This window comes from Microtus oregoni, unplaced genomic scaffold, assembly GCF_018167655.1.
Source record: "Microtus oregoni isolate MIOR12 unplaced genomic scaffold, Mior012 000015F_ref0000493, whole genome shotgun sequence".
NCBI classification, from domain to species: domain Eukaryota; kingdom Metazoa; phylum Chordata; class Mammalia; order Rodentia; family Cricetidae; genus Microtus; species Microtus oregoni.
The window spans coordinates 21858857-21870961 of NW_024543074.1; the positions used below are offsets into that span (position 1 = coordinate 21858857).

The following is a 12105-nucleotide window of genomic DNA, read 5'->3' on the forward strand; positions in this document are numbered from 1 at the left end:
AAGTCCCAGCAGGTCTGGAGCCTTACAGCCACTCCCCATGTTTCCTCCCATAGGCCTTACACCTTCAGACTCTGCCAGCAGGACTTGAGCACACAGTGCACTGAGTGTTCTCTTGCTTCTGACTCCCTAACAGGAGCTTGACTAACACAGGATGAGAATGAAAGCCCTTCAACAAGTGAAGCCCAGTGATGCTATAAACCCAAGGCCATGTGGGAGAGCTCAGGTCCGGCTTCACCACCTGACGGCCCCACACAAGCTACCACAGGCTTTTGGCTGACTGGAGACTTGACCAGCATGAAAGCCTAGGTTTCACATTCCCAGACTCCTGGCAGTCACACAGGACAGTAAAGACACGACTTGTCTTACAGCCTCCCCTGAGGACCAACAACCTACCCCTGGGTCGGAGCCTCTGCTGGTGGTCCATGGTACTAACCTCCGCCATTCTGGTAGCATATGTAGGGAAAACGCCAGATGTTGCCCAGGTCTACAGCATAGCCGATGACAGACAGGAGAAAATCCATCTTCTTGCCCCAGGTCTCCCGTTCCCCTTGGCGAATCTCCGCCACCAGGGTGGTGGTGGCTGTTGGGATAGAGTGTGTAGCTTCATCTGCACTGGTGCTGGGATCTGCAGAGTGCCCATTGGACATTTGGCCAGGCTCTGGCCTGTCCCCCGGGGTGGGGACACCCTTTTGGAGAACACCGTTTCCTTGGCAGTCCTCTCTGTCTTTGCATGCTGACAGGACTTTCTGAGAATTCAAGGGTGTGGTCTCCATCCTGTTGGTCAGTAAATGATACCGATGCCCATCTGCCAAGGGCCCAGACTAGTTCTCGTGCTTGGCTTCGGATCTCCTTCCAGTGTTATGGTGACAAAATTGAGAGCTCTGTTGGAAAAACATACGGAGAAAGGAGAGAGAAATTCGGATTTATTTGTTTGGGGTATTAACCATTCATGGTTTTATTTTTGTTGGTTAAGAAAGGTCTCACTCTGTAGGCCAGGTCGGCCTTGAACTTGCAGCCTCCTCTCTCAGCTTCCTGAGTGCTGGGATTACAGGCTTGAGCCATCACAACAGTTCTATGTATAGCTTAAATGATCTTAGTTACAGGGTTACACATGCTCTTATCTGTAAGCCAGCCCATTCACTCAGAGCAATAAAATCTTCTAAACTTTTCGACAAATGGAGGGTGTCAGAACACCATCAAGCAATTTGAAAAGGAAACAAAACAAAAATAGCAAATCACCAAGATTACGCACGGGCTTTACTTAAGATCCAGCGCTTGCGTCATCTAGAGGGACGCAGACGCCCCCTGTAGTTTATCAGTAACCCGGAGGAATGTCAGGAGCGGTTTCCTGCAGAGCCAGAGAGCCCTGTCCTGGGTGCCATGCCTAGAAACAGCAGCACAGCCACAGCTTCTGTCTGTCTACCTGCCAGAGGACACAGCCCTCGCCATTTAAACTGGGCACCTGAGGTTAGATTTTACATGTGCTACCAACGTGGCTCAAAAAGGGAGAGAGTCAAAGTACCAGTGCCCAGAGCTCCATATATCTGGGCCCTTTCTCACCCTTTCCGACTGGCTCCAGGAAGATTCCAGCTGCCTGCAGCTGTGTCCGCCCGTGCTCCACTTTTCAACCTTCCCATTGAGCCTCTGCAGGTCCCAGTGGGCCATGTCTGTCACTGCTCCTCACCGTTCATGCTTCCTGCCACTTGCCAGCAGCTTCTGGGGCTAAAGCCACTTGTCACTGCAGACATTAGCACGCCTGCCGGTGTGCTCCTCCAGAGGGTCAAAGAGAAAAGTGTGGGGGCCGCTGACCTCAGACTTGCCTGTAGAAGGCTGGACCCCGGTAACTGCACCTTTATCTCACTGCTATGCTGGGGTGCAAGGAAGGAGCTGGGTGCTCTTCTCTTCTGGACTGAGGATGAGATTTCTACACGTGGAGTAGAAATCTGAGCCCTTTTGGACTTTAAACCTCCTGCCTGCTATAAACTTAGTAGCTGCCAAGACCTTCCATTCCTTCCAAGCCCTTGACAGTTTGGGAGTTAGACTATGCCTCTGCTTCGTTAGGATCATGTCACACCTTTCTAGAAATGGACTCTTAGCACTGCTCACAATGGCAGAGATCCCATGTCAGCCTCAAAGTCCAAGGACAGGAGGCGAGCAAGTGCTCAGCTCCTTCCGACCAGGGTTTCCTGGAAACCTGATATTTTTCCCTTTCTTTCCCTTGGTTTCCTCGACAGGGGATCAAAAAGCCCAGGTTGGAACTGGAATTTACCACGTAGGTAAGGATGACCTTGAATTTGTCTGACTCACCTGTGTGCACCACTGTGCCTCGGTTTAGCTACACTGGGGACAGAACGCAGCCCTCTGCACACTGGGCAAGCACTCTAGCAACTGAGCTACAGCATAACTCCATACAGCCCATACCCTCCATACAGACAGATGTGAAGACAAAAACACCGTGAGGGCCGAGGCATATATCTAAGTAGTAGAGCATTCACTGAGCATACCCAGCGTTCCCACACACAAGCACAGAATGAAAAACCTGGACACACTGCAGATATAAATATTGGCAAAGATTAGAGCAAACACCAGGACATGAGAGTACTTAGAATGGAGGGTGGATCAATTCAGAGGACAGACCCTGGGGAGGGAAGAGGCAGCCACGGCCTCAAGAACCAAGCAGTGTGTTCTAGGTACCCTGTTTTTGTTTTCTCCCTTGGGCATCTTACAGCAAGGATGGAAACAAGTGGGTGTGTGCTTTCGGGAGGCTGTGTGTACTTCCCAGGGTGCCAGGGGCTCAGCCCCTAGGCCACGGTCTTCCTTTATTGGCAGCTATGATGAGCAGCTCCTGGAAGGACCATATCCTACTCTTTATTTTTATCTCAGCCATCAGAAAGCTCCAGTTTCCTGAAATATCTGCCCAGTGCTTTCTAACTTGATAAAAATAAAATAAACCTGGTCTGAGCATCCATCCGGCAACAAGAGACGCCAGGTTGCTTCTCCACAGGGGTCAGTCTCTAACCATCAACTCTACTCTCTAGGGTTTAGTATACCGCACGCGTTTGATCGCAGCACCTGGGATACACAAAACAACTCCCGTCAACTCATTTCACAGTTAGAGGAAAAATCCTTCCAGCTTTACCAGTCTGGCTCCAGAGGGCAGCTGGTCTGGGCTCCCCCGTGGTGGTCAGGGCTCCCTTCTGACCTCACTGGTTGTCCAGAGCCCCCCCACTCTGACTTTCCTGACACCTGCCTCCCATAACAACGGTTGAGAGCAGGCAGTCCCCGGGGCGGAGACTACAGGTTAAGAAGGTTAGTTTCTAAGAATTCTCTTCTGAAAGCTTTTCTAAAAGATATTTTTATCCTGCAGAGTAGGAAGCCAGGAAAGGAGGTCAGTATTACAGTGCAGCCTCCCCCCTGGCAGGCTTTGAATCCATCCGTGGACAGGAAGCGCCCTGGAAGCTGCCCTCAGCACATCGGCACTGTTATCCCAGGCTGAGCAGAGAGCGGGTTGTGGGGGCACCGAGCACCCAACTGCGCTGTGAAGCTACAGTCTGCTCCCACCTCCCATCTCCCACTCCCCACCCCGGGGGCAGCTTGGCCGCTGTCTGATGGTTCACTTTCTGTTCGCATTCCTGTTTCCAACTAATTCTCTCAATTTGTCCCTAGTTAGTTTAAAAGAAAAGTGTCTCTGGGCTGGGGGTCATTCTAAGTGGCAGTGTGTTTGTCTGGTCTGAGCCTCGAGGCTCTGGTTCCATCCCCAGAACTGAAAGAAGCTGGGGGAGTCTGGAGGAGGCGACAGAACCTGTCTCTATGTAAACTTCTGGTCAAACCTCCCATTTTTCTGCTCCCAAACTGTCTCTGTAGCCAGGGGAACTGGTGTCTGAACAAGCAAGTAATTATAACAATTAGTCATAAAATCCCCAACCCTCTGGAAGTGGGCATGACTGTTACGTTTAAGGCCCATCAGCACGTTCTGAGTAAAATATTCTGAGAGTTTTGCACTCTGATTTTACCTGTCGAGATCAAAGCGAGCTCACTTCTCAGGATACTCCATTTCCACCTTCAAAACCAAAACAAACCTTCAGCATGAATTATGGGTTGAACACTGAGATAAGATTAATTACAGGTCATCAAGCCAAGCGGCAATTTGCATTCTCAGTGCCGGAGGGAGGAGGCGCTCACAGAGGCTGGCGGAACTGTGTGGCTCTAGCAGCAATAAACACTGAACTTGCTCCAGAGAGGCATGGACTCTGCCCAGCAGTCCAGTCCTACCGTCCCCCAAAATGTAGGGCCGTGTTCCGAGGGAAGCTGGCACTTCCTGGAGAAGCCACGGAGCCCGGGGATCCTGCCCACTGACCACATGAATGGCATGAGGCTGTCCCTCATGCAAACTCGAAGTCACTCAGGAGTTTGTGCCACAGGACCTTGACTTTTTTGACTTCTCGGGCTCTGCAGAAGAAAGTGCTGGCCTGCATTGGTATCTACTGAGGGGCTGTGGCGTATGCTAAGGTGGGTAGCATCACCTGGGGGCCATAAGAACCCCAGCTTCCTCCTCAAGTGAAAAAAAGAGATGGGGGCATAAACAAAATCTAGTTAAATATGACCTCCACAGTCACTGACATCCATTACGCAAAGGAGTCCTCTTCTGAGAGATGCCTTTGCTGTCTGGAATGGAATGAATAGGGGACATTCCTTAGAGTGGCTTGGGACAGTTACTGGGAAGAAATAAAAAAAGTTCTGTATGGCAACAGAAAAGGGACATCCCAGTTTCTCCACACAGTGTACGGTTTAGAGGAGGAGATACCAGGATGGATCCAGATGTGCCCAAGGGCAGCCAAAAATATAATGGGTTATGATACATTTAAAAAAAAAAAAAAGGTATGGGTTTGGCATGAACAGGCAAGCATAGTCTCGGTGAGTGTGAGCAGCCGTGCCCAGACAGCCACCCTCTCCAGTCACTTAGCAGTTGTGGCCCAGGGTGTTTCTTTCTGTCTCACGCATCCATGTTGACAACCCAGAGCCATCCCTTACTGGCTGTGTGACTTTGACCAGGCCACTTGACATCTCTGAGCCTCTTGCTATTTCCTCCAGTTTAGAAGCAGAACAGGAAAAGGAAAAGCCTCTTGTGGGAATGGCATATGACAAATGCTGGATTTAGCGCTAACAGCACACAGGCAACCAGGAATGACGATGGGCGTTTCCGGGTCACCGCACACGGGACACCCATTCTGTTTTCTACTTCACATTCTAGGTAGCGCACAGGGCTTGTGACTTGGGGAACTGGAGGTTCACTGGCTGTGTGCCTCTCCATTGAGACAGATGGTTATCTGGGAAACTCGGGAACAGATACTTGGGCTGTGCTCCAGAAATGTGTGTTGGAAGGCACATTAACAAGCACCCCAAATTATTCCAGGGTGAGCCCTGGAACATGCCCATACATCTCCCCGCTGTATCCTGGGAGGCCTGGCGAGAGACACTTGGCCTCCTCCACGAGGGTTCCTCTTTGCACCCTAGCCCAAGACAAGCCCTGAATAATTGCTCTCTTGTCCTTGACCATGTGTGTTTGCTTTAGGCCTCTCTGGAAGCAGGGGCTTTGGCTTTAGGTCTCTGCTTCAGCAACTGCTTACTGGAGCAAAGCTCACCACCTGGAGGGCCTGTCTCAGGGTCCCATGACGGCTGTGCTGTCTTGTAGCCCTAATGGAGCCCAAAGACAAGCTCTTCTTGCTCCAAGACAACTTACAGGGGCCCAGGGGCCCCCTACCCCCATAGAGTAGACCCACTGTACATCCCTAGGTGGAGGAGGGGACATCACAGCAACAGTTCCAAGATTGCAACAGATGTGGGGCTGAAGAGTCAGGATTAAAGAGGAGCCTGGAGGCTCTGGCTTTTTGAGACAAGCACAGGCAAGTAAAGAAAGTCTTCCCTGCCTGTGCTCAGAATGCCCGCTTGCCAGTTGGCTGTTTGAAATGGGGAGTGTATTTCCTACCCACAGGAGTAAATGAACAACCCCGTAAAACACAGTGTGCGGCTGCTGGACCCCACCTGAAATCAATTGCTGATTTAATGCTCTTTCTGTTTCTCAAAAGAAACTAAAAGCAGATAAGGCCGTTGCCTCCCATGCAGGCCTGGGGAGGTGTCTTCTAGGCCCCTGAAGGCCTTTCAAAGTAGCCAGGTGGAATTCTTTCTTCCATTTAACCTACTTTCAAACCAGCCTTGGTGGCTTACGCATGTAATCCTAGCACCTTGGAGACTGAGGCAGGAAGAGCGGCTGGAACAAAGGGCTAGCCTGGGCTAGGGGGAGACCTAGCTTTAAAGAACGAGAGGAAGATGGGATGTACTCACTCATATTTGGTTTTTAGCCATAAACAAAGGACATTGAGCCTATAATTAGTGATCCTAGAGAAACTAAATAAGGAGAACCCAAAGAAAAACATATAGGCATCTTCCTGAATATTAACCTTCATCAGGCGATGAAAGGAGACAGAGACAGAGACCCACATTGGAACACCGGACAGAAATCTCAAGGTCCAAATCAGGAGCAGAAGGAGAGAGAGCACGAGCAAGGAACTCAGGACCGCGAGGGATGCACCCACATACTGAGACAATGGGGCTGTTCTACCGGGAACTCACCAAGGCCAGCTGGCCTGGATCTGAAAAAGCCTGGGATAAAACCGGACTCGCTGAACATAGCGGACAATGAGGACTACTGAGAACTCAAGAACAATGGCAATGGTTTTTTTTTTTTTTTTTTTTTTTTTTTTTTTTTTTTTTTTGGTTTTTCGAGACAGGGTTTCTCTGTGGCTTTGGAGCCTGTCCTGGAACTCGCTCTGTAGACCAGGCTGGTCTCGAACTCATAGAGATCCACCTGCCTCTGCCTCCCGAGTGCTGGGATTAAAGGCGTGCGCCACCACCGCCTGGCTGGCAATGGGTTTTTGATCCTACTGCATGTACTGGCTTTGTGGGAGCCTAGGCAGTTTGGATGCTCACCTTACTAGACCTGGATGGAGGTGGGTGGTCCTTGGACTTCCCACAGGGCAGGGAACCCTGATTGCTCTTTGGGCTGAAGAGGGAGGGGGACTTGATTGGGGGAGGGGGAGGAAAATGGGAGGCGGTGGTGGGGAAGAGGCAGAAATCTTTAATAAATAAATAAATTAATAAAAAAAGAACGAGAGGAAGATAAGATTTTCTTCACAACGCACAAAATTTAGCAGAAGACAAAACTGTCTGTGCTTGCTTGCTGCTGTGTATTTAAAGGTGCACAAGGACAAACAAAGTCAGGGGAGGCAGGAACATCACTTTAAACACTTTAAATCGGGCTCTTTTCCAGTGCTGGAGATGAACCTTGCACAGGCCAGCCAAGCGCTTTATCACCGAGCCTCACCCTGCCCAGAAATCAGGATAAAAGAGGGATGTCTCCACCGCAGCTTTGCATTTCTTCCGTATGAGCATATTAAAGACACTCTCGTGTGGCACGGACACCATTAAATGTAGAACAAACGAGGGGAGGGAGACAGAAGACGACCGACTGAGCAAGAGGCTAGGGAAAAGGCTCAGAGGGTGAAGTGCTTTCTGTGCCAACATGGGGTCCCCAGCACATGCAGAAAAGGGTGGCAGTCTGTAACTCCAGCACTGAGCTGGCGGGAGTGGGGAGGCGTGGATACAGGAAAAACTCCGGGACCCTCCGGACCAGTCAGTCTAGTGGAAGTTTCAGGTTCAGTGAGAGACTATCTGAAAGCATAAAGTTAAGGGACTGAGGAAGACACCCTCCTCAGCCTCTGACACGTGTGCCCACATAAGCAAGCACACTCGCACACACTCATGCACACACCTGCGTGCAGAAGAAAGAGAAAGCAAGACATGTGACGCTCCTCCCCCAGACAAGTAGTTTACAATCAAAGAGTGACCCCACCCACTAAAGAGGACAGAGAGACAGATACTACCATCCTGCGGAGACTCCTCCTATAGCTGACAGAGACGGGCGCTCACGGAGGTGGGCTTCGTTCTTCAGAAAAGCACACTGAAATACTCAGGGGTGAAGCATTTGGGCTTCCACAGACTCAAAGGTTCAACCAAAAGCATTATCTTTGATACATAACTTGTAGAATCACGTTAATGATCTTATTATAACCAACGTCACATTCTATCTGTTGGACACGTGACTAAAGGGAGCATGCTTGGCCAAAAGGATAACTTTCGATTGCTTTCGATTGTTTTTGTCTGAGATAGGGTCTCACTATGGCACCCAAGTTAGCTTCAAACTCCTAATCCTCCTGCCTCTGCTTTTCCAGGCCTGGGGTTGCAGATGTGGTTGAAATCTGTGAGAAGAAACTTAATTCCAGCCTTAGACCAGGGCTGGGGACAGGGACTGCCCAGAATGGCTAAGCCACCTCGGCTCGGCTGTTCTCTCCTTTTCCTCCGCCCAGCTCTGTTCCTTAGAAACAAGGCGACAGCAAATATGGTCAATGAGACACTTGGACAGGGGACAAGTTCTAGGACTGGAGGGGTCCTGTCTGCCGTGACGTAGGTGGCTTCTCTCTAGGGTCACTGTGGCTGCTCCGCTCCCTCTTTTTAGGGTCTTTCCTTGGGGGTGGGGGAGAATTTAGTTGAAGAATTCGGTTTACTCCTGTTTTATTCCACAAATCAGAAACAAAGGAAATAAACTGCTTTGACTTTCCCCATTGAACATGCAAAAACATGAAATGTTAATAGCCCCTGGCTCCATCCTTCTACCTGGGCTCCAGATTCTCTCAGAGCCCCCAGCTGTTTTCTGAGCAAGCTATGAAGCTGACCTACGTGGTCCTTCTCCCTGCTGCAACCCCGTCAGGTGGAACTGAGCCTTGGGACCCCAGGCCTCCTCGCTTGTCAGTGCCTGGGAACCTGGGACACCTCCTCCACAAATCCACGTGGCTTCGTGGGCTTTGCACGTTCGTGGGATTTGTCGAGTTGTGGAGTTTAACAACCTATGACTTCAGATCTAATAAGTCTCCCGAGTCCAGCAGGATTGGGTGCGTGCTTCGGAGCTGCTGCCAGCCTCTAAGGGGAAGCCAAGAAGAGAGTGAAATGACATCAGGTGACATTCCGAAGCCTCACAGCAGCCGTCTCTGCTGGTATTGTCACCCTGTTAGACACAGACTGAGGAAAGGCATTTGCTGCCTTGTGCTGTTAACGTTCAGTAAACACACACACACACACACACCACTCCAGGCTGGAAGAGCTGACCCCAACGAGGTGTTATTCACAGATTAGCACTTTTTGAAAGTGGACCAATGTCACTGCCAAGAGTTTCACCTGGAAATTTAAGTGGCTGTGTCTGCCCGTGGTGGGTCCCATGTCCACCCTTAGCAATGCGCTGCCGCTCTGTGCTCTGGGACAACCAGGCATGCCAGGTTTCTTTTTAAAGACTAACTTGATCTATTTTTCCACCTGGGTCTCTCCTAGGAAGATGTATTTTCTTTAGGATGCAGTTTTGTCTGAGAAGGAAGCTGCTTTCTTGAAGCGAGCCCAGAGACAAGCTGCAGATGTACCACTTCCTCAAGCAGGAATAAGCAGGTATTCTGTCAAACGTGGGTCTCCTACCCATCCATGCCTGTTTGGCTGGGCACTGAAAACCTCAGAGGGTGGAGCCCAACCTCGAGACTAGCAGAGAAGTCAGCCTGTCTGTGCACCTGGGAGTCATCTAGCAGGGATCACTAAAGAAGTCAGGGAACGCCATCCGCTAGCTGGGTGTGGTTTAGGCACAGAACTTAACTTACAGGAGTCTGAGCAGTCAGAGCCTCTGCCCTTGCTGAAACACAAGATCCCGGGAGGACTCCAGCTCATAGCGCTGTCCTGGTAGGGTCTCAGTCCTGGGGCACTTAGCACCACGATTGCAATTTGTGCTTTCTTCAAGAAGGACGGTTAGGACCTCAGCCACAGGAGCCTGAACATCGTGTTTCCCAGGTCCCTTACTCCCTCTTACTCAAAGCCTTGGTTCACGAGCCCCAAAGGACCGTCAATGTTGCTGAAAACAACTAAAGCCCTATTCGTCTTCCCAACATGAAATGACTGCGTAATTTCCCATCTGGCCATTGGCATCTTAAGTTAAGAGTTAAGTCATAACCACATCCTGCTAATGCAGTAATCCAAAGTAAAATTTAGGCAGCCTGTGCACCCAAATGATATCAGTCCAAGCATGGTGAAGGGCCTGCTGTGCTCACGCTTCACTTCCGGAATTACCTGAGTTCCTCTCGGCTGGGGGCACCCAGGCTATTTTGCAAGCCTGCCACGGACAGTGCCCAGCACAGCTACCTAACCCCTGTGGCTCACTCAGCACCCTCATCCCACAGTCACCCCCATCTGGGAAACTCTTCTACGTGCCCTGTCCCCCCACCCCAAGTTTCATCAAAATGCTCACATGATTCTAAAAATCATCCCCCTAAGAGGACTTTCTGAGATCTTGGCTTCCTGGATTCCACCAAGCGGCCAACATAGTCCATCTGCCCTCCTCACCACGTGAAACCCCTTTCTTTCCATAGGGCGCCAAAGACCCTGGGTTCAAGCCTCGCAGCTGTGAAACCGCACAGGCTGCGGGTTTCCACTCTGGAATATCGCGGGAGGGTCCCCAGAGTGTAGCAGAGCCCGGACTTGTGGTGAAGTTTCACTCTGCTCTTGCTCAGGCTTAGGAAGGAAAGTTCCACACCAACTGAGCAAGCCACTTGGGGTGTAGGACTTTGTTTTGTTTTTGAGGCAAGTCTCCTGTAGCCAAGGTTAGCCTTGAATTAGCCAAGTAGGGGGAGATGACCTTGAACTCCTGATTGCTATAAATGTGCTCCATCACACCAGACAGAGCCAGTCTTCCTTCTGTCTACTTTACCATGCAAAGTCCCCACAATGCTAGGACATTTCAGAGATTAACTGCCAGGCTAAACATGTAAAAGCCCCTTCTTTCCGAGCACCGTAGAGGTAGGATGCCTGCTCAGGGTGTGAAAGACCCTGGGTTCAAGCCTCACAGCTACCCCAAATAATTGAGTAATATTGCCTGCACTGCAGAAGAACCCACCCATCAGCTGTGGCTGGAACAGTTAGTCACTCTTACCAGGGGGACCAGACTGGGGAGAAGCCAGATGTGCCTTCAGGTGTCAGCAAGCCACACAAAGGTGAAGGGACACCGTCTGAGCTCTTTCTCCCTCCCCTCCTGCCCACCAACCACTACTGCTACCCCGGCTCTCGACTACATTTAAACAGACCCCAGTGTTATCTTCTTAGACATTTTTCCTATGTAACTGAAAACACATTAAATATTTGATCTCCTTTTACTACGATGAGAGTTAGCAGGTCCATAAATAATCCATTGACCTGGTTCATTTTTCTGGACAAAACTGATCATAAGAATACATACACACAGGGGTTTGTGTTGCCTGACTCTTAGAAATTATACCCTTCACATTTCTGAGCACTTTGAACTGAAAAAGAACAATTCAATATGGACTCCCTCCCCCCGCCCCGTGTGAAAAAAAGAAAATCTCCTTTGTGGGCACCAGGTTTTTAGAAACAATTTGAAGGTACACCCCAGCCCCCACCAACTGCTGGTTACACACTTCGATGGTGTGATACAGCCCACTGGCATTTCCATAAATTCTGAATGGCCTGTGAGCTGTCTGAGATGGCACGCGCTCTTCAGCAAGGCCATCCGAGCGTATTGAGGCTTGGCCCTCTTAAGTATCACTCAAAGATTTCTCTGGTTATTTGAGCATTCGTGTCTGCCAGCGTCTTTGCATAAAGCTGCCAGCCTGTGTCCCAAAAGTAAAGCCCAAGCACGCACCACCGCTGGAAACTACAGCAACTTTTGCAGAAAAGCGAGGCTGCGTCAGGCTAGCGCCAGGTCCCCCAGGTTTCCATCGAGTCCCTAGCAGGGACCTTGCACAGTGAAGACAAAGGCGCCCTAAGCCTGGAGAGTCAAGCTCAGGATCGAGAGCTTCTGGAAAGAAGCGTGGGTTAGAGACGAAGAAGAAAAAAAAAATACATATATGTATTTTTTAAAAGGGAAAGCGACCCACCTGCGGGCGGCGCGGCGGCGGGTCCGGGGTTGCGGAGGCGGCGCGACCCTCGCGCCCTCGAGGCACCGGC

At 50.4% G+C, this 12105-nt stretch overlaps 1 protein-coding gene across 1 annotated transcript in view; it reads right to left on the reverse strand.

Moving 5' to 3' along the window:
- Positions 1-12105, reverse strand: part of Slc6a4 (solute carrier family 6 member 4) — a 32830-nt gene extending 20725 nt beyond the window's left edge. The window contains exons 1-2 of the mRNA XM_041665059.1: positions 12036-12105; positions 434-881 (exon numbers count right to left, since the gene is read on the reverse strand). Coding sequence (XP_041520993.1) covers positions 434-773 — 340 coding nt within the window. The 5' untranslated portion in view covers positions 774-881; positions 12036-12105. The remainder of the gene's footprint in view (positions 1-433; positions 882-12035) is intronic.